At 34.4% G+C, this 22,376-nt stretch overlaps 1 protein-coding gene, 2 long non-coding RNA genes and 1 pseudogene across 13 annotated transcripts; all 4 read left to right on the top strand.

The window, feature by feature from the left end:
• Nucleotides 1-402: 402 nt before the first annotated feature.
• Nucleotides 403-5,804, top strand: LOC116406227 (annotated as a pseudogene).
• Nucleotides 5,805-5,843: 39 nt separating this feature from the next.
• Nucleotides 5,844-22,376, top strand: LOC116406228 (sphingoid long-chain bases kinase 2, mitochondrial-like). 11 transcript variants are annotated; one of them, XM_031889935.1, is made up of 11 exons: nt 5,844-5,888; nt 5,981-6,023; nt 6,121-6,193; nt 6,920-7,013; nt 8,057-8,179; nt 8,261-8,361; nt 13,140-13,181; nt 13,466-13,475; nt 13,570-13,723; nt 14,043-14,183; nt 20,662-20,801. In XM_031889935.1, the coding sequence occupies exons 1-9, from the start codon at nt 5,844-5,846 to the stop codon at nt 13,603-13,605; spliced, it is 567 nt and encodes a 188-aa protein (XP_031745795.1). In that variant the 3' UTR covers nt 13,606-13,723; nt 14,043-14,183; nt 20,662-20,801. The 11 variants fall into 11 exon arrangements, with proteins under 11 accessions (XP_031745795.1, XP_031745790.1, XP_031745793.1 ...); XM_031889930.1 differs by lacking the exon at nt 13,466-13,475 and having other exon boundaries at nt 20,662-20,807; XM_031889933.1 differs by lacking the exon at nt 13,466-13,475 and having other exon boundaries at nt 14,096-14,183.
• LOC116406229 lies at nt 15,576-16,755 on the top strand. Its single transcript, XR_004219261.1, has 3 exons — nt 15,576-15,664; nt 15,771-15,826; nt 16,706-16,755. It is a non-coding gene; the product is annotated as an uncharacterized LOC116406229 (long non-coding RNA).
• On the top strand, nt 21,130-21,484 carry LOC116406230. Its single transcript, XR_004219262.1, has 2 exons — nt 21,130-21,170; nt 21,421-21,484. It is a non-coding gene; the product is annotated as an uncharacterized LOC116406230 (long non-coding RNA).

Here is a 22,376-nt window from a genome sequence, read left to right as displayed (position 1 = left end):
TGTAATTCTGCTCTCCAGAAAATACAGCCCTTCCACTTCCAGAAACTGATTAACCAACCCCCATCTTTCCTTCCAAAATAAAACATTCAAACATCAAAAGTATGTTAGGAAGGCTAACCAGAACTGAGTTGCATAAGTTTGTCTTCCGCCTCTTTGAGATGTTATATCTTTTCATCTAAGAACAAAATTGATCACTTTTTTTTCCCTTGACAATCTCTCTAGTTTCTAGGTTAGGTTAAGTGATGGGAATGACTAACCACACTCACAAACGTTTATTTGTATGGCTATTGCAAGCATGCTACTTGCATAGACAATCCATTTCTAAATAGTTGCATAGAATGTTTACTTATTGGTATTAAATATTCTTGTTTGAATAAGGGTTTTCTTTAATGGTTAAGTAAGCTCCTGAAGGTGACAAGTACAAGGTTGCCCGAACGTGGGTGTCGTATCTATATGTTACTCGGAAATGGTTTGATCAGTCCATGGCCAGAAAAGGTAGTAGTTCGGGTTGTATATTTGAAAACCGATATGATATTTTGAATTGTTGGCAGTTATTTGTCTAATAATTTTATTAGTTTCTAACTTGTTTCAAATCCTTTTATTCTCATTTTTAATTGATAGGATGTTTTAATGAGGAGCTGTACCCTGTTGGTAGCGTTTCTGGAACTTCAAATAAATTGACAAGGGGTTGCTTGACTGCTCACAATAGCCAAGAAAAGGATATTGGGAACTTGGAAGCTGTACCGTCCTCATTTCTTACCGATTCAAAATTCACAGCAGTTGCTGGTCCTGGGTTTTCAGACATGGATGTTGAAGTTACTCTTTCACAGAGCACGTCTATGTTTTCAGATGCTTCTAATTTTATAAATGAGGTTGATGTTGAAGTGCCAGTCACGATGGGAAGGAATGAAGAAAACACTGTTAATTGTCTTGCAAATGACTTTTAGTCTAAAGAGAAACGACCTATATTTGTCAGCATGTAGAAATAAAAGTTGTTGGGTTTGAAGCTTCTGAGATGCGGAAGATTGTAAATATGATTCTCAGAGGTGGAGGCTCCCGATACATGGTTTTCAATGACAAATTAACACACATAATAGTTGGTTGATTCGTCAGAAATGTAATTATCCTTTTACTTTAATCGCAACATAGTTTTGTGAACTTTATTGCTTGAATTTGTGAGCTCGCCTGTGCTGTGAGCTTTTTGATTTCATTTGAATGGTCTATCCACCCAATTGAAAATTAGTTTTATCATATTTCAAATGGCAGGGAGAAAAAGGAGGTTAGAGATATTGCTACTTCAGGAGTTGTTCATGTGGTTAGATCCAACTGGCTTGAAGAGTGTGACCGTCAGAAGAAGGAGATCCCTATTCTTGGTAGACACATGGCATATGATGAACTTATTCCTAAAGGTTTGATATGCAGGACTCGTATTCTAAGCTATCTGTCTTTTGAATAGCAACCTTAAACTACCATCATGCAGAATAACTGCACATTTCATTTGGATGCATGACTAATATTTGTTTGGAGATCCCTAGCCTGTTTGTCTTGTTCTAAATTTTCTGGCTGTTTACTTTGCAGCATCTAGTAAAATGAGCACCATTGTTATGGATCAAAATAAAGTTCCAAATGTTCATCCAATCGTGCCATCAAATGTGTCAGAAGGAAATATTCATGTTAGCATTGGAAAGACGTCAAATAGCAGTGGAAAGAATTGAAGAAAAAAGTGAAACAAAAGTGAATGGAGACAGGAAAATGAAATTATCCCAGAAAAAGCCAACAATGTGTAGCAAATGGTACAAACAAGAGTTGAGAAAAGATGGGGCGTGATTTCATGGTTTCAAATGGGAAGTCATCATGTGTATTTAAGGGGAAAATATTTTGTTTTTCTAGTTCCTTTCCAGAAGATCGGGTATGTTGTAAAGATTCTTTCCTCTTATTTCAAACAGCATGATTAATGTACACTATGCACTTTAGGTTTTAGATGTATTATTGTGGTAAATAGCATCCATTTTTAAAAAAAATAACAAAGTAGAAGCCCTGTATTCAATACTCAATCCCTGTATTCAATATCAGTTGACTTGAGTAAAGAGTAGTTCATTACTGCTCCAACTCCATGATTTTAAAAGCAAGTCAATGGTGCAGATAGGATTCTAGATCTACTGTTTCTTTAACACTCCGATCCTGTTAAGAGAATGATATAAAAAAAATGGAAAAATTACCTTTTTAGTCCCCAATTTTATAGAAATAGGTTTATTGGTCCTTGAGTTTTCAAAATGTACTCTTTTAATCCTTGAGTGCTTAATGTTATACTGGAGACTCTCAAAACCAATTTTTAGAAGAAGTTATTCTACCTTAAAAATGTATAAAGTTATATTGGGGACTTTCTAAACCAATTTTTATAAACTTAGAGACTAAAAAGGTGCATGACCAAATGGGTCTATTTTTTCTAAACCTGGAGACTAAAAATGTACATTTTTAAAACTCAAGAACCAAACACACGTGTTCTTCAAAACCAAAACTTGGGGAGTAATTTTCCTAAAAAATTTAAGATAGTGCCAAATGTCATTTAGCATGTGAAATAATTACGATTTTCATTTTTCATTTGAGGAATATGCCTTCAAATTTTTTTTACATTTTATTTTTGAACACTAACAAACATGCATCAACTTTTGACTTCCATAATCCCAAATATTTTTTATGTATATTTTGAGATCATATTTGAAATTCTCCTACTAGAGAGCTGAAATTGTTGAATGGATAAATCAAGGGGGAGGCGAGGTTTGTTGAAGATCACATGAAGCAGAAAGTGCACTTCACTGTTGAATGTCATGGTGGATACCAAGGAGTACAGACGTTCATAGTACTTATGTGTCAAGTCATCGGGTTCGATCATGTTTAGAGGTAAGCGATAATTAATTGTCTTATTTGTGATTTCCGTTTTAGAGCTCTACTATTGGGTTTTGTTTGTGTTTCCCTTTTTGGACATAAAAGTCCACACAAGGTTGAATAGCATATTTTGTTTCATTTAGCCACTGCAAGTTTGGATTGTGTTTGGGTTGGAGCTTTGAATTTTGAGGGACTTTAGTTTTGTGTTGAGCCACGCTCTTATAATATGAAGGATGGATACTGTTTTTTTCCAAAACCAAACGCACATCAGTTTTCTAAGATTACAACAACTGTCCTCCCAGTGTAAAAAAAGGTATCCTCAAACCAACCAAAAGAAGGGGAATATTGTGAGCAAGATTTATAGTTAATAAATCATCAAAAGTAAATTAGAGTTGGACTCGAGAACTCTTGCTGATGTATAGGAAAAGCAGACAAATGGGATATGGGAATATAAATTAAAACAGCCTTTAGATGAAAAGGGCTGCTACAACTGATCCTACCTCAAATGGCGGTACCAAAATATAGGACTTGAACCTCAGTCTTTTCTCCTCGCCCGTTGTTCTTGGCAATGTTAAAGTATCTCAATTCGTACACATTCATCTCCTTGTTTGAAGCAATAACTCAAAGCCAATCTCTAATGTTGTGTTTCTTGAAATTCTTCTTAGCCAAGTATTTAAGATTCCTCTTGGAGAAGTAGCTATTGGAGTTGATGTTGATCTTGTTCTTGTCCTGAGTGATAGTGACTGAGTCATCAAGTGTCTCTGCCACCCCAGCTTTGTTGGTCTGATGAGGTGATGGTCGTGATCTTGTCCTCAACTAGCATCACACAATCAAAATGGTCACATCCTTATTTTTTCCCTTTGGGCCACCAGATGCGGCTGGTCGATGACTCATTCTGCTTCTGCTCTGCTACTTGTTTCCCTAACTCTGCATCTGTATAGAACAATTGGCATAAAATGGTGGATACTATTAAATTGGAAAATGGAGATTCAATCAGTTCTATCATTTTGACCTTTTGATGTTTAGGGGAAGGTGGTAACATAAATTTACCTTCTCAGACTATCCATTAAGGTTGGTCTGAAAAGAAAAGGGTGGTCTATCTTGGAAAACATATTTGGTTGTTCTCTTTTTTCTTCACTCTGTCTACATTTTGGAAAATATGAGTGCTATCATTGTGTGAGAGGTTTCTTTATTGACAAAATTAATTGGAGTTCAACATTTGAAGAAGTTTTTCTATGACTGTCCCTTGAACTCCAAAGGTTTGCACTCCATCCCTGTGCCAAACAAATAGATGCTTCTTATATATTTTTTCTCTGGAATTGAGAAAGTATTGATGCACACTTCTGTTAAATGCGTTAAATTACGGCTTTGAAGCCAATTTTGAATGGATAGCTGGCGTAGAAACTGCCATTATTGATGAAATTTGATACTACTGATGATTTTTAATTTTAATTTTATATTATTATTAATTTCGTAGCCTAATTATGTTCAATATCTTAAACTGATATTTGAAATGAGAATTGAATATTTATCTTGTTTTTATTTGTTTACTGACTATTTCAAATAAACTCGTTATGAAGGATGGATGTTTGTGGGATACCCTTAAAATTAAAAAAGAAAAGAAGAAGAAAGAAATTCATCCTAATTTTGCATGGATGCATTTGTACACATCAAGGAAGACAGGTGAAGAAAAATATATACTAGTTGGCTAGTTGGTATAGGCAAGAAACTCAAATTTCCTCCCAAATGAAGAATTGGAGTTCTGATTCAAGTGATTCAAAAGAAGAATTCTAACACAATAATTTTGCTCGTGCTTGATTTTCTCAAAGAACCTATCATTATCCACATTTGAAATTTGGTTACAGTGATTCTAGCGATTTCAACAAAGATTCTAATGCAGTTTGGAACAAAATAACAAGGATGGACGGTGGTAAAAATATCAAGACAGATGGAACTTGTCTTGATGAACCTTTCTTAATGAGAAGAGGAAAAGTGAGAACATTTTTTATGAAATTTGATACTACTGATGATTTTTAATTTTAATTTTATATTTATTATTTATTTCGTAACCTAATTATGTTCAATATCTTAAACTGATATTTGAAATGAGAATTGAATATTTATCTTGTTTTTATTTGTTTACTGACTATTTCAAATAAACTCGTTATGAAGGATGGATGTTTGTGGGATACCAATGGGCACATTCTCTATTCTCCTCTTCCTTGCTGTGTCCCTTTGCCTGGATTTGAAAACATACGATTTTGTGTTTCACAATATGATGATAAAGACAGAGTATTGTTAAGAAATCTGTGTTTTGTACTTGGGGCCAAGTTTGTGGAGAAGCTGACAAAGAAGGTAACCCATCTAATATGCAAGTTCACCGATGGGACAAAGTTTGAGGCTGCTTGTAAATGGGGCAAACAATGCATTACAGCTGAATGGATATATGAGTGTGTCAGCCAGGTACCTTTGCGATTTTGTTGCTTTTCAATTATATATGTTCACGTACATGCATATCCTGATAGAATTCTAGACCCATTGTGTTGATATTTCTTCTCTTAGATATGGAATGATTTTGTTTGAATACAAAACTTTCAGAGAAAGATTGTCTCTCTTGATTTGTATCGCCCAAAAGAAGTTAAAGCTCAAGACAGAGCGACAGGCTTATGCACTGTCAGCCAATTTCCTACTCAAGCTGCCCCAATGATAGCCAATGAAAGCATATCCCAGTTTCCTATCCATTCTGCCATTCCGAGAGACCAATCAGCTGGAACTAACAGTAGCTTTATAGGAGCAGCTGAACGAATAAGTTCTACGAAGAAAAGCGCAAGTTCTTTGACGAAGCCATAGAAAAGCATTCACTTTTGTTGGAAACAGATCCACTCAATCTGACTGCATTTTGAATTCCACAAAACAAACTACATCAAATTCTTCTGTAGTAACTTCACACGTTCCTGATGTCGCTTCCGCAAATTGAGGACTTGTTGGAGCAGACAACTAAGGTAAAATCTGGTTTGAGCTACAATTCCATTACTTCATTCCATTTTTATTTTATTTTTTCCTTCAAATCCTTTTGTTTTCCTTTCTTTTTAAGATTCAAGATCAGAAGTCACCTGGAAAGACTGGCTGCGATAAAAGTATATCCTTCTATTAGGATTGATGTTTTTTATGTTTAAACTTTTGGTTTCGTTTGCATTTGGTTTAATCCTTAATGGTACCAGATTTTCCTACCAGACTGTTCGCTTGTTGGTCAAGACCATTCAGAAACTTCTCCAATTGGTGCTTTATCTAACCAGTGGTCAAAAAGGTAATTTTTGCCGTTGTCTCCTTGATCTTCTTATGGAAAGACCATGCTGAATTGAAGTGTTTAACAAGAACGGTCGCTGCCTGGAAATATAGTGAGACCATTCAACGAAGTCGTTATGAAAGAGTTTATTTTCACTATAAGAGAAATATTTTTTTTATATTCTTTTAGTCTCTACTGATGAATTGCTTCCTAGAACAATATAATTTATAATTTCTTTCAAAATAGGTTCGTTTGAGTAATAGTGTTAATCATAAAACTCAAATCACACCGTTTGCAATGCTTGAAAACCAGTATTCACAAATAAATGCTATCCTTGAGCATTAACTTTTTTCATGGGACATTTGCAAAAATGGTAAAACAAGTTATAACTTTATTATTTGTGAAAATGATCAAATAAAGTCCAGCCCACCCATATAAAAGCCTGGATTTGATTATTTTTGCTATATTTTCAAAATCACAAACCTTAAAGACATTTTTGCAAAATACCTAAACTAATTTGCCACCCAATATAGTTTTCCTTTTTCATTTTAGAAAAACCAGGTTTGGAAATAAAGGCAGTAGGTTATTTCTTTAAAAACTAGCCATTAAATATCCCTGTATTCTAAGTGGATCTTAGCATAATGCAAGCTTTAGTGTTTTTTCGAGAAAGACTATTATGTTCGAACACAATTCAATTTTGCCTTTGTAACTTGGTTTTTGTGACCTTTGTGTCTTGTATTTTCTCAGAGCTGAAAGAAAAGAAGATGTGGGCAATTCTACTACTGAAGATGGGACTGTGGGCATATGTGATGGCTTTAGTGAAACACAAACAGAGTCTCAGGTGTGTGCTATGCAATCCAGAAGGGGGAATGCAACTATACCCAATTCATAATTGTATTTGGAACACTAATAATTTTAGCACAAATTCCATCTTTCCATTCTCTAAGACATATAAACCTTATCCCTCTCACTCTATACCTTGGCTATAGTGCTCTTGCAACATATTAAAATTCTCGTAATTAAAAATTCATACACAATTTAAATTAAATTAAACATCAAGACCCCTGATGAAGATGAATCTCTGTTCATTTTTCTTTTTATTAATAAACAAAAGTTTTTAGGTCCACTTCTTTCAACAACCTCCTCAGGGATCCTTAATTATCTCTTTCCATGTTCATAACTACTCTAGTCATGCAAAGATTAGGGTTCATGGCCAATCAACAATTAATCTGTGATCAAGATATTATAAACGTTATTCACATAAAAACATGAAAAGATTAAGAGCAAATAATCAGATGCATTACAAAGAGTAATTCATAAACTTTGTCTTCATCTATCCCTAGGATTAAGAGTTTAGCTACCCCATACTTCACAATCTAAAACACAAAACTCAATACAAAACCCATAACAAAAATTAAAGGAGAAGAAAAAGAAAAAGAAGAAGAAAAGCTAGTGATTCGTATTATTATCAGACTGTGTATAACAGTATGTGTTTTTTAATATTCTTTGTTTCCAGCTCCAGTGTACCAAAATATTATCACAAACTCCACAATCCTTCTCTTTCCAATCCCTAAACTAAAAGATAATAGATTTAAACAATAAATCAAGTTATTCGAGGTACTTGGATCCTCCCTTCTTGAGATCACAATCTCAAGCCCTAAAACCCAAATATTGCTTCTCTCTCTCCATTCCCCTATCCCTCTATTTATAACCAAATGTAACCCACTCCCTAACTATTTATGCCCTCAATACCCAAATAACCCCTAATACCGATCCTATTCGTCTCAAGGTGGTTTCAAAATGTAGACCATTTTGGAGGGGGCAGTGACTGCATTTTTACCATCTTTATTTAATTTCATCTATGTAGAATGCCATAACTCACAGGTTGATGACGGTGAATGGGAGCTGTATCCACAAGTAACTGCTCTATGCATTGGAAATGCTAAATACTTTGGCGGTGGTATGAAAATTGTGCCAAATGCCGATCCTTCCAACAGGAGTCTAGAGGTATAATTCGTTTCTGTGGGATTTTATTTGATCACTTTTTCCTTCCTTGTCTTCTTAACTATGTGATGCTTTTCTTTGCAGGTAGTAATTCTTCAGGATTTCAAGTGGTATGACTTTATTCTGAATTTACACAAAATATACAATGGGACATATTTGACGGTGAAAAACGTAACATCAAGAAGGTTAGTCATCTCTTTAAAAATTATAATGTGCCTAGATTTTCCATTTTGTATTTCAATTTTCTCTCTCCAACGGTCTGTTTTATGTTGGAGACTTGTGGAAGCAGAGGTGAAGAAACTATAATTGAACTGGATTTGCATGGAGCATTGTGATTTTCATTTCTGTCAAGTTTTTGCTTGAGAAAAACTTACACTCAAACTTATATGGAGATGCTTTATTTACCTAGCAGAGAAGCCCTAAGAAAAGTAATATTGTTAAACCTTCTTACTTCTGGCATTCTGATGTATCCTCAACCAAAATTAGAAAGTTATATGATTATCCTTTTTTCCTTGTTAAATCTTTGTCAACGTTGATGAACTCAATTAATCGATATCAATGTAACTCATCCATGGTTGAACATATGATTGAGCATGATTTCACATTTCAGCTCCACCTCATTAAAATTCATTGTTTGGCAATGATGCCCTTTTTCTCAATCAAAACTTCCTATTTCTGCTTCTGAGCTTGTTCGTCTGCAATGCAACTATCATCAGTTTATTGTTTTGTTGTTCAAGCAGCGTTCGTTCGATCGAAGTGGAAGAAGTTTCTTGCAGCGGCAGCATATATGTTCAATCTGATGGGGAACACTTGGGGTTTCTTCCAAGGAAATTCCATATTCTACCAGCTGCCATTGAAATGATATGCTGAACATGAGCTCCCTTTTGCAGAGAGAGAAAAACAATAAGCAAAAGCTTCGTAGCCGTAGGATCCTTTTTTTCTAACGGGACTCCTCTCTCAAATTAGAGTAGACAAAGTAAGTTGTTATTTTACTTTTTTTTTTTGTATCGAAACCTTCTTTATACAAAAGCTTCATACTTTCATCCATGGCCAAATTAGAAAATAATGTTCACAATTTCTTGTCTTGTTAAATGAAATTTCACATTTTTTGAAAATTTTGGATTATAATTATTTGAAAAACAAATTTTTTTTTTGCTAACTTTACTGAAAATTTTGTTGCTTTACGGGTTACCCTTTTAGTTAATGGTTCTTATTAGACAATTTTTTTACCTTTAAGTTTTTCTCTTTGAAATTTGATTTTTTTAGTCTAATTTTTAAAAACAAAATATTTGTTTTAGTTCTATTTTTTTTTTTTTTTTTGCGTTTTAAATGGGCTTTATGACAAATAATTCAAATGTTTCTTAAATGGGCTTTTCTTCTCTAACTCCTTTCTACTTTTTCCCTCCTCCCCCCTTCTCTCTCTCTCATTTCAAATTTCTTCCCCCACTTCTTCTCTAACGGCTGCCTCTCTCTCTACTTTCTCTCTCTTCTCCCCCTTCTCTCTCTCTCTCATTTCAAATTTCTTCCCCCAACTTATTCTCTAACTTCTGCACTCTCTCTCTCTACTTTCTCCCTCCTCTCCCCTTCTCTCACACTTTTCTGCCGTGTTTAGGATATCTTCTTGTCAAATCGAACATTCTTCAACGTATTTGTAATTGTGATTTTGGAATTAATGTTTGGTCAATTTCTTTTCATATCCACAGAATCAATGATTTTGAAGTGTTGAAACTTTCTTATTTAAATATTTTAAAGAGCTATGAGCTTTGAGGTGGAAAAGTTGTTCTCTCTGTGTTGTTTTTTCTCCCTGTTTTGTGGGGCTGTTTTGGATATGTTGTTTTTGGTTTTGGTTCTTTGGTGCTTTGTTGTCATTTCCTTCGGTGCTTTTGTTTTCTTCATCTGTTTGTGTTGGAACTCCAGTATGTAGTATTTCAATAGTAAACTTTATTGATGAATAACGATGTAAATCCTTAGTACAATATAAGAATGCAAAGACTCTCCAACTGTTTTAATTTTATTAAAGTACATTATATTCAATCTTCATTTTTCTTGGTTCTTCTGTAAATGATATTTCTTCTATTATGGATTTGCATTATACAACACTGCCATATTAAGGCATAAAGTTACGAAAATTAGAAACATATACCCTTTGTAGGTGAGAATGTTGTATGTATATATATATATATATATATATATATATAAATTAGTTATCTTTTTTAGTCCTATATTGTAAAAAAATATGATTGTTTGTTGAAAAAAAAAAGGACAAAACAATGGACCAATGGACCGCTAATATGAGTCGGTGAACGAGATAATTAATTCTCTAAATCCATTTAAGCAAAATTAAAAAAAAAAAATCTAATAAAAACCCTACATGTACAGTCTCTCTCATTTCAAATTTCTTTCTCCTCTTCTCTAACGGCCAAGTCTCCCTCTCCTCCCCCCTTCTCTCTTGCTCTCTTGTCTTCTTTTGGCCTATCTCTCAACAGAAACCCTATCATACCCATTTTGCGGATCCATCTCCATCTTCTTCTCTTAGTCGCGGATCCAATCTCCATCTTCTTCTCTTAGTCGCGCATCCAATCTCCATCTTCTTCTCTTAGTCGCGGATCCAATCTCCATCTTCTTCTCTCAGTCGCGGATCCAATCTCCATCTTCTTCTCTCAGTGCGTCCTTTCCATTTCTTCGTACACTCCATTTTCGAAACCCTATCATACCCATTTCACCCATCCATCTCCATCTTCTTCTCTTAGCGCGTCCTTTCCATTTCTTCTTCTTCTTCTTTGTTCGTACACTCGTTTTCCACTCCATTTCCCTTTCTCTTCTCAAACCCTAATTCTTCTTTGTTCGTACAACCAAAACCAGTTTAACCAGTGTTGATTCCTCCTCTACTTCGACCTGTGATGCTCTTTTCTTCTTCCCTCGCAATTTCGATTCCACCATCCTCACCGATTTTGGTTGCAATTTCTACTCTCTTCAACCTCAACCTTCTGGATTCCCTCACTCTCACCGGATTGACTTCAATGTCCTTGGAACCTCCACTACTACTACTACTACTCCACTCATCAAAGAATCCGCTGGATTATCAGACGCTCCTCTTCCTTTCCTTTCTAATCCTTGTCTCTCTTTCAACTCCAGCGGTGAGCCCCCGAACGAATCGCATTACTCCCGTGAGTTCCCAATTAATTCCATCTTTATTTAATATTCAATTGTCCTCTTTCCATTTGTTTCAATTATTGAATAGAAAGTTACTTGAATGAACTATGTTCTAATAATTTCATGTGGTTCTGGTAAAGCACAGTGCATCCGGTCGAACTTCCCCCATTATGTAATTTTATGGAGGTAGTTTTGTAAATTGGATTGAAACAGGGGCTATTCAATGTGTATGCATTAAAATATAGGTATTGTTTTTCAATTAAATATAAATCGATTGAGCCTCCGATGTGCTAGTAAGCGTCAGATCTCCTCTGTGTATATATAGTTAGGTACTCTTCTTTTTATAGGTTCTGTCATATATATCACGGTCTGAAGTTGTAGCTGAACTTGCTTTCATCTTCAGTTTCTATCACTATTTAAAGGTCAGATTTTGTTCGATTAGAAGAATGTAAATTTGTCAAGGACAATAGCATGCTTAGTTTAATTGTACTCAAATATTGTTAATAAAACAATTGCTTTATTTGTGTTGATACCATTATTTGTGTGGTAGATCTCTTGATTCATTTTGATGTTTGTATTTTGAAGACATACAAAGGTCATAATACTAGTTGCTATTCTTTTTATCTTGGTACGTTTCATTTTTTTTTAATATTTCACTGTCTCTATAATTGATTGTACAAACATATCTCATCATTCAATCACTTTTCAAGTTTTAGATTCTGAAATTTGTACATATTGGGGTTTTCCTTTTTCTTTATTTTGGATTATTTCAAATCTCCAAAGATCTTTCTTGTAACATTTGCATATTTTAGTTTATTAAAATCTTCGAAAGTAGAGGAGAAGGCTCCAAAAGCATTCTGTCTCTCATTGCCTTGCCCTAACATTATCATCTGTGTAAGATGTGCCAATGAGTAGACCATGTTCTTTTACTTTTTTTTCCATAGCTTTTGAACCACTTTCCCTTTCTCTCCTTCTCTTTCATTCTTCTTTTATGTTAATTGGAAGAAGCTTTGAGGCCTCTCTTGAAAATAATGAGGTTTTGAAGGGGATAGAAAGAGAGTGATGGTGGGATCCATCAAAGGTTTGGGATTTCACACAATGTTCGCATCACTCTTTTAAATGTAATTAGAGGTTGAGGAGTTGATCGCCGATCATAGATAAGGAGGGGCTGGTTAGTGGCTTGAAAAAGAATTCAGACAACATTAATTTTTTCTAAAAAATAAAACCAACCTTCCGACGGTTGGTTAACACTCCTCGACAGTCGAGATAGGGTAAGACTTGTATTCTAGTTCTGTTGGTACCTGTATTTGTGCTTCATCACTTCATAATTGTACTTTTATTTATCCCCTTTGTATGTTTCCATGTGTTTCATGTTTGTCTTTTATGTTTCTTCTATTTATATATTTCTTCATGTTCTTCTCCATTCGGGTTTGCTCTTGCGGAGGTTACACATTCATTGTTGTGCTCGTACTTTAGTTAATGATGTCTAGTAATTTTTGTTTTGCAAATTTTCTTGTTAGTGCTCAAGTTTGATTTCATACTGCCTTTAGCATAGCTTTACGATTGCAGAATTCTTGCACATTGCCCTTTTTTATTTTGTTATTACTGATGGACTTATTTGTGATACCTTTAAAGAAGAAAATTTATGGCTATTTGTGTTGAAGTTTATTTTTTGATTATTGGTTGGTTTTTTTCCCTCCACTTCTCTTAATATTTTTGAAGTGTGTAATAAGGTAAGCAATTTTTTAGTCCCCTAAATTTGTTTTGTTGATGAATTGTTTCCTTTTTTTTTTCTCGGTTTTGTTTTCAGGTTTTCATCATTATTCATTTGGTGGCTAAATATTACTCATGGGTATTTGTTTGATCTTATTTTGTTGTGATCAATTGATATACATAATATGCACTATAAATTTGTTAAATTGTTGGATTATTTGCTTTTTTAATAAGGTTGGAGGAACCTCAAGGTACGTTTTGTTAAAGCATATTTTATATTGATAAATTTGAAGTTGTCAAGTCTATAACAATGATAATGTTAATACGAGTAAATTTATAGCAAATTTAGTTGACTTAACTTATTTACATGCTGGTTGCTCGGACTCTTGGAAAAACCTTACGTGCATTTTAACCCACGATAAGAGAACTTAAGGTTGTTATGACTTACATATCAGTTTTTGAGATTTTCCTTTATAACTTTTTCATAGACCTTATTGTAGTTTTTTGTTCTTTATTTTTGTTTGTAGGACGTTTCTAGAGAATGCAAGACCATGTTTGAGTGAGAAATTGGTCTCGATGAAATTGAGAGTTCAATGAACAACACATACAATGCAAGTAAATCTACCTACTCAAACCCATCTTCTATTTCTAAAGCAGAAGGGCTTTCGGTGGCTGAACCAAGTGAGTGATTAAGTTTTTTATCACCCGTATTATTTGTTATCACTAGGGAAAAGAAAGCTGAGTAGAAAAAGTAGAATGCCAAATGGAAAAAAAAAGGATTAGTAAGCAGCGTTATTATTTTAAAATAGAAAACAAAAATTAACATTATTGTTAAACCGAGCCATTCTCGAGAACATGAAATAGAATTGGATAGCTGCCATGCATCGTGTCTATGAATGTTAAGAATGAAACTATCGGTAAGGTTATAGAATAATCATTCTACCAGCCTCAATTATGATACAGGGTTTATGAAATAGAATTTTCTTATGTATTGTAATAGTAGAAGATTCTTCGTTGGGAAGCAAAGCTTATAGCTTTGATGAGTATCTAAAGGTTACAGAAGAGCAACTGAAAGCTTACGATCAGCTCCAAACCAATTTTCCAGCACAAAGCCAGAGTGGATCCCAAGTACAACGGGAAGGTTGTTAAAATCAAATCTCTTATGTCTTATTTCATAACTATTTAGTTTTGATCTTAACTACAACAATTTTCATTTTTTTCTAGGTGAACATTGTATGTGCTTAGAAATTAAGTGTTTTGAAAATTAGAGGTGAGCAATCACACTTAGAAACTAAGTGTAGAACCATAGAAATGTTACCCCATCGGTTCTAGCAACGCCTAGTTACCGCAGTTCATAACAAAGAAAGAAAAGAGGCTCGTAAATGCAGACCATAAAAAAGTGAGACAATCAACAATTATAAAAAAAAACATATGCAATATGCATTAAAAAAAGCTCATAAAAAATATAGAGTCAAGTTAGTTAGGTCAAGTAGAACTTGTTGAGTTCCTTAGCTATTAGAGCTTTTGGGGGAAAACATCGATTTTGGTAACTGGTTTTTCTTTATTATTTTTAATAAATAGGAATCGACTTGCATTTTTTTAGTTTTTTTTTTTTTGTAAAAATAATGATTTGATTTGTTTGTTTTTTAAGTATTGGGTTTGGCAAGATGTGGTTATCTCACATCGATTTTTTTTATAGAAAAGTTTGACTCAAAGACTATAAAAGAAACCTATTTCATTTATTTAGAAATTCTCACTTATAAACATTTTAAGTTTTAGTGTGATTACTCTAATTAAATTCCTTCTGTATTATCTAGTTGGAGAGTGGATAAAAAATGTGAGTGGTTAAAAACTTTGAGAATGTGTTCTTATAATGGGGTCTCTCATGAGAGAGTGTTCTTGTAATTGGGGTCGGGCTTTGAGACTCAAATTAACTACCAAATAGGCAAGACTATGGTTTGGTATTTTTATAAGTTAATTTTGGGTCGAGCATTGTGGACTTTCCATATACGTTTAAAATTTTAAGTGAGAATAAATTATTGCTAGGATTTGAGTAAATAGACGATGGGCCTTTCATTTTGGGCCATAGAGTACAATTTTCGAAATGGATCCAAACGAAGGAAAGTCACTCATTGTGTGTGTGAACCTGATAAAGCCACGTAGGTTGAAGTTGCATAGACCAATTCTTTCGATCGTGTTGTTGGTTATCATACTTGTATCTTTAAAGTAGTTTGAACGAAAATGGATGATCCGAGACACAAATAGCACTACACCAAAATGAACTTTTAATAGCCCATTATTTTAAATGGGATGTGGAAAAGAACAACAAAGAAAAAGCGGGAAATAAATATTTAAGTTCCCTCTAAATATTTTCCCCCATTTTCGGCCTCTTTCAATCTAATTCATTTTGCTCTCTAGTGCGCTCTAGCACGACTACGAAAGCCACGTTGAAACCCAACACGACGACTGCGATACCCTGCCTCTCACGATTGTTTCACAACAACATGCTGATCTCTCACCGTCGTCCACATTGGTGAAAGAGACCAGGCTATTCGCAAACTGGAAAGGGAAATAGAAGATAAAGATAGGGAATTGCAATCAATTAAATTAGACAACGACGCAGTGTGTTTTTTTTTCCCCCCTCATGCTTGATGTGCTTACATAAGAATGTTTTGTAATGATCTGCTTTTTTCTTCACTAACCCTTTTATTCTATAATTTCTTCACAGGCTTGGGCCAAGGATGATCTTCTGCGGGAACAAGATAAGGAAATAGCAACTTAAAGGTTACATTTTTTGTTGATGCCCTTCCATTTTTCCCTTTCTTTTGCCATTGATTTTACTTTTTGCTTACGCTAACATCCTAGCACATTCTTTAGTATTTTAATTTTATTGCAGTACATTATATTGAATCTTCATTTTCCTTGGCTGTGCTATAAATGGTGTTTCTTCTATATGGATTTGCATTATACAACAGTACCGTATTAAGTCATAAAGTTAAGAAAATTAGAAAGACACCCTTTGTAGGAGAGAACATGATCCTTCCTTTAAAGTAAATTGAGAGAATTTCCTCTACTTCCTCAATTTTAAGGCTTGAGGTTTGAAGAACAAGGATGAATAATCAACGAAAGAGGAATGAAGAGGTTTCTCCTTTAGCGAAAATAACGATTTTTCGTTTTTCATACTTCCAAAAACACACAATTATGAACTTATTGTGCATTAAATTGATCGAGAGGCCTTCCAATTGTTTGTTAATCTATAGTTTCTGTCTCTATTTTAATTAACTGCTACAAGTAGAAGCTTAACTACATGGTTAGAGTTTTATCAAAAAAGGAAAGAAAAAAAAGAAGAAAGATCATGTGATAAATTTATAGAAATGCCATTAAATTATTTTCTAACCTTTGATTTCTGTTTCTGTGGTAAATTACTGCTACTAGAAATCTAATTGTGTTCGGTTAGTTAGACTTCATGGGTTTGAATTTATTTATTTTTTTGTTAAAGAGGTTCCATTATACAGAATACCCCTAAACTTTGTACTTTATATAGAAATACCATTGAAAACACACTCAAGACATAAACTACCAAAAGAGTTAAAAATACAGTTAACTATAATTATCCTAATTTTAGTAATAAATGAAATTGAGAGAATTTCCTTTGATTTTCAGGAACAAGGATAATTAATCAATGAAAAAGAAATGAAGAGGTTTATCCATGCAAGCTTCAAACCAAAGTCAAGGATGTCGATCCTTCCAGGGGAGTCCAAAGTTCCCCCTTATTCTTCTCCCTTTATATTGATTTTCAAAGGCTTGCAATTTTTTAAGTGGGGGTGGGCAATAGCTTACATGTTTAGTCTAAACTTGGGGGTTCAAATGTTTTGCCCAAATTTCAAAATTTCTAAAAAAAAATTCCTTACAATAAGGAGCATTATACCTTATTAGCTTACTTAGATCTTGCATAAAAAGCATGACCGGCAACCTTTGACCACTGAGCTTGGGTTTGTGATGTAAAATTCTGAATGTTGATGATTATATGTGCTGAAATTTGAGAATAAGCTGCCGTCTTTTTTGGTTTACGTCCCTTTTTAGCGATATCTTATTGAGATGTTAGCGATATCTTGTTGAGATGTGAATGCTTGATTGAGAAAATGGTATGTGTGTTGTGAATGCTTGATTGCATGTATATAATAAATAAGTGCATGGATACTTTTCTAGCTTTGTCTTCCTTTGTTGCTTTGCCGTGACTTACCTATGATGCGCTTAGTCCAAACCTAGCCTAGATAGAGTTAAAAAAGGATAGGAGGTACTCTTTAGAAATTGAGATGGTTTTAATAAATAACATGAGTTAGGAGCCGTTTGTCTAGCCACAATGAACTAAATCCCTTTAGAAAAGGGTGGACATTAACAAAACTTGTTGCCACTTCGAAGGGAGTAGTCAAACTTAGAAACTAAGTGTAGAACCATAGAAAGGTTAGCCCACCAGTTCTAGCAAGACCTAGTTACCACATTGCATATCAAAGAAAGAATAGAGAGACTTGCAAACGTAAACAGTGACACAATTAAGAGCTAAAAAAAACAAACAACATATGCAATATACATCAGAAAAATCCCATAAAAAATGAGGGGAAACTTCACTTATGGCCTAACCAAAACCCAGACCACCTACTCTTAGCGTTCTAGACATAGCATCGAGTTTGATGAGGGCTTTGAAAAGAGGAGGAATCCTCCCCGTTCCACACTAGGGGGAAAACGAGGCTTGTTGTCACTCCGAAGGGAGCAGTCAAACTTAGCATTGAGTTTGACGAGGGCTTTGAAAAGAGGAGGAATCCTCCCCGTTCCATAGTAGGGGGAAAACGAGGCTTGTTGTCACTCCGAAGGGAGCAGTCAAACTTAGAAACTAAGTCTAGAACCATAGAAAGGTTACCCCACCGGTTCTTGTGTGCGTACCAAAGAAACAAAAGAGATAGTTGCAAATGTAAAACGTAAAACAGCGAGACAATTAAGAGCTAAAAAAAACAAACAACATATGCAATATACATCAGAAAAATCCCATAAAAAATGAGGGGAAACTTCACTTATGGCCTAACCAAAACCAGACCACCTACTCTTAGCGTTCTAGACATAGCATCGAGTTTGATGAGGGCTTTGAAAAGAGGAGGAATCCTCCCCGTTCCACACTAGGGGGAAAACGAGGCTTGTTGTCACTCCGAAGGGAGCAGTCAAACTTAGCATTGAGTTTGACGAGGGCTTTGAAAAGAGGAGGAATCCTCCCCGTTCCATAGTAGGGGGAAAACGAGGCTTGTTGTCACTCCGAAGGGAGCAGTCAAACTTAGAAACTAAGTCTAGAACCATAGAAAGGTTACCCCACCGGTTCTTGTGTGCGTACCAAAGAAACAAAAGAGATAGTTGCAAATGTAAAACGTAAAACAACGAGACAATTAAAGAGCTAAAAAAAACAAACAACATATGCATTATACATCAGAAAAATCCCATTCAGATTGTTTTATCTTCTCATGTTGGGCTACTTCCAAGCAATGTTTTAAGTGAAGGGTGGATAATAGCTCACTTGTTTAGTCTAACCTTGGGGGATTTCAAAATTTTGTCCAAATTTCAAAAATTTTTCAAAAGTTTTTCATTACAATAATGAGCATCATAGCTTCTTAGATCTTGCATAAAAGGCATGACTGTCAACCCTTGAGCACTAAGGCTCGGGTTTGTGACGTGAGATTCTGAATTTTGATGAGTATATGTACTGAAATTTGAGAATAAGCTTATGTCCTTTTTGTGTTTGCTAAGTTTTAAACTAATACTCTCAGTATTTATCTTTGTGCTTATGTGATAGATTTGTTATGCACTGTAGTGATGTGGGGTGTTTTCCTTATTTTCTGCATCTTAACTACCTTATTTTCTGCATCTTAAATACCTTATTTTTTTGCATCTTAATTGGTACTTGAAATTTTGTTTTGTTTCAGTGGAAGAGGCACTATCAGCATTGACATGTACATGTGATTTTAAGCAAGAACCAGGAGAGTGAGAGTTTTAGTGTGCCGTATTTAGAATTTGCCGATATCTTTTTCCCGTTTCAGCAAGTATTCCTGATAGTGGGGGTAACTCTCAAGTCTGCAGTCTTTTCTTCATGAAATTTGTTAGATTATCTAAGAATACTAATATCATTTAATGGTGACATTTTTTAGCAACTTTTCTTAACCACACTTTTTCATTAAGTTTACTCTTGTTTAATTGACAGATTCTTCGAGTAATGCTAGATATTGGTTCTAACAACGAGAAGTTACTTAATGATCCTCTTTGTAAGTGAAAGGGAAACCTTCATGTCTTTTATCTCCATATTTTCCTTGTAATGTATTTTGCTTATATTGCTCTGTTTCTGTTGTCAATGACGATATATCTGGGCTTTTTGTTGTTGTGGTGGTGGTGGTGAAATATTTTATTTAAGCCTCTAGTTAATATTTATGCTTACTTAACAGAAAATTTGTTGCTTGAGCTTGCTTCATTTCGTCCTTTTACTTGTTTAAGTCCTCCAAAAAGTATTCATTACTTTAATAAATTCCCTCACCAGCATCATCACCTCTTAGTCAACAAACTGTTTTTTCCCAAATGCAAAAAAGGAAAAAAAATAAATAAATAAAGACAATCAAGAACAACCATCAACAACATGAAAAAAAAAAGAGAAGAAAAAGATAGCTACTGAAAAACATTACTACCCATTTTCATTATCATAATCCTCTACTATGCTTTTCCACCTTCTAACCCATTTTTCCATTGCAGGATTTATTGGAGTTGAGGAGTCCCACAATCTTTATGTTCTGTTTGTTTCTCCATCACTTTTTCAAGGCTGTTCAATTGGAGTTCCATCTTCAGGTAATATTAATGTGTTTGTTTCTAAGATAATTTTGTTAAAACACTTGTTTTTGTTGTCTCCATCCACCAACTGTTTGATGAAATGCCGCATTGAACAATTTTATGGGTTCTTGGGAAGCATGTGATCTATGTGTTGTGGAATTTGTATAATTAGTTAGAGTGATTTAGAAAAACTTTTGTATTTGTAGTTGGATAGACAATTCATTCCATATTTAGAGCATGATTAAGAGTTATTTTGAAAATGTTAAAATTACTTCAAAAGATATTTGGATAATTTAAATGACTTTCGTCTATTGTATGATGATCATGTTTGATAGATCGAAAACTTTTCTTCTTCTTCTTCTTTCGTTTCTTCCTGCTGCCTATTCGACCTTCAACTTTGAGTGTAGTTGCTTGGCTGTCGAATGGCCACCACTCAAAGTCACTCCCTCGCCTTCTTATCACTCTTAATTTCCTTAACAACAAAGTCAAACTGCTACAGAACAATCGAATTTTTGTTTGATTAATTTTTCTATCCACAGGAGGCTTTTGTATGTTGATCACCCTTGTTTTCTTTGAAAAGTTTTAAACTTCCATACACGATATATTGGGAAACTTTCACATTCCTCGGGACATTAAAAGCTCAAGAGCATTGATTTTGAGCAAAATAAAAAATGAAAAATCTCTTTTAATTTCCAGCAACACCATATTTGAAGTTCATTGTATTTTCTTCTTCCAACTACAGGTTGACATGATTGTCTTGACAGATGGAAGTCGTATTCTTGGCCTCGGTGACCTTGGAGTTCAGGGAATAGGAATACCTAGATTGGAGGGAGAAGAGTATCTATCAATTGTTGATGATTTTATGGAAGCCGTGCATACATGTTGGCCTAAAGCTATTGTTCAGGTTTATTGGTTAAAGATATCAAATTTTTAACTGGTGTTCACTGCCAGTAAATCAGTATCGTAATCTCGTAATTTGATTTTGAATGATGCCAGTTTGAGGGATTTTCAAATGAAATGGCCTTTTGAAACATTACAAACGTTATCGTAAGAGGTTCTGCATGTTCAACGATGACATACAAGTGAGTAGTTGATGATGTATTAATGCAGTTGATAATTACTTAAAAGGACATTCGTTTTCGTTTATTTCATTTCATAAAGGGAACTGCTGGTGTTGCTCTCGTTGGACATATTGGGAACTGTGAGAGCTCAAGGGCGGCGCCATTGAGTGATATTTTGTTAACCAAAAGATAGTAGTGGTAGGGGCTGGAAGGTATTGTCAGCTGTTTAACTTTAACATTTTCTCCAAATAGCCAATACTGCTAACGATTTAGGGATCATAAGCCTTGTCCTCTTTGTTGAAACAAAAGTGGTTGTTTGAAAGAGGAATTACTATTACTATTACTATTACTATTACGTGAATATAAGAGATGAAAACTTTGGAAACTATAGTTCAATCCTTTTGGTTTAACCTTCATTTGTTTCAACATGCTGTTTTTTCCCCTCTTTCAACTTTAGTGCAGGGCTCGGTGTTCTTAACATGACTATTCAGGCTGTTTCGAGAATGGCAGGGAACAACGATTCTAGTGCAAGAATCTTTTTCTAACTTTCATTCTCAATTTCTGCATCAGTCTGTCCAAGTTTTTCCTTCCATGAGAGTTACTGATTTCAGAAACCAATCAGATGGGGTTCGGAATTTGGATAGCTTTATTATGGGTTAATTTGTATGACGCAGTTTTCTTGTGAAAAGTATGAGGCAGTTGAAGAAGTTAAATGACTTGTGGTGGTAGTAATCATTGTCAAACTCATGTGGTTTTTAACTTAAAAAGAAAGAGGGAAAATGTGAACTTAGTCCTATGCAGATTAGTGTTTTAAAGAGGAAAAATATGAACTTAGTCCTATGCAGATTAGTGTTTTAAGTCTTCTATCTAATTGTTCGTGGGATAAATGCAGTTACTTTATCAAAAACAAAGAAGAAAAGGAAGGGACCACAAGAAATCAATGGTGGAATCGATCAGGCAGGGGGTGTGGAAAATTACAACTCAGTTTTTGTTTTCACTGTTGAGAACATGAGAAACCTCAAGTTCAAGGAACTCAGGGAGCAGCTGAAGTCAGCTAGCAGGCAAGTTCTACTTTCTGAATTCTGTATTATTTAATCTGCGTCATCATTTCAAATATTGATTAGTGATACAAATGTACTTTCTCTATGTTGTTTGGTTAGCTTCTAGATAGCACGAGAAAAGATATGAATAATAAATAGCATATTTTTAAAACTCAAAAGATAAAATCATAATGAATAGCATTCCTTAGGAGAAAGGATGAGGACACGTTGTTTCTATAAACCTAATTTTAGTTTTGCCAGTTTGAAATACTTGTGTAGTTTAGTTTAGATATATATTTAAACTAGCACGTTAAATAATAGTTTGCCCTGTTTGTGTTTGCTAAGTTTCAACTAATACTCTCAGTATTTATCTTTGTG

Source organism: Cucumis sativus, unplaced genomic scaffold (assembly GCF_000004075.3).
Source record: "Cucumis sativus cultivar 9930 unplaced genomic scaffold, Cucumber_9930_V3 scaffold76, whole genome shotgun sequence".
NCBI classification, from domain to species: domain Eukaryota; kingdom Viridiplantae; phylum Streptophyta; class Magnoliopsida; order Cucurbitales; family Cucurbitaceae; genus Cucumis; species Cucumis sativus.
This window is presented reverse-complemented; position numbering and strand designations above follow the sequence as displayed.

Coding starts and splice junctions, on each gene's coding strand:
- LOC116406228 (XM_031889929.1), top strand. CDS start 5,844: ATGTCGCTTCCGCAAATTGAGGACTTGTTGGAGCAGACAACTAAG. Junction 6,024..6,120: donor AAAGACTGGCTGCGATAAAA/GTATATCCTTCT, acceptor TTTTCCTACCAG/ACTGTTCGCTTGTTGGTCAA. Junction 7,014..8,056: donor AAACACAAACAGAGTCTCAG/GTGTGTGCTATG, acceptor CATAACTCACAG/GTTGATGACGGTGAATGGGA.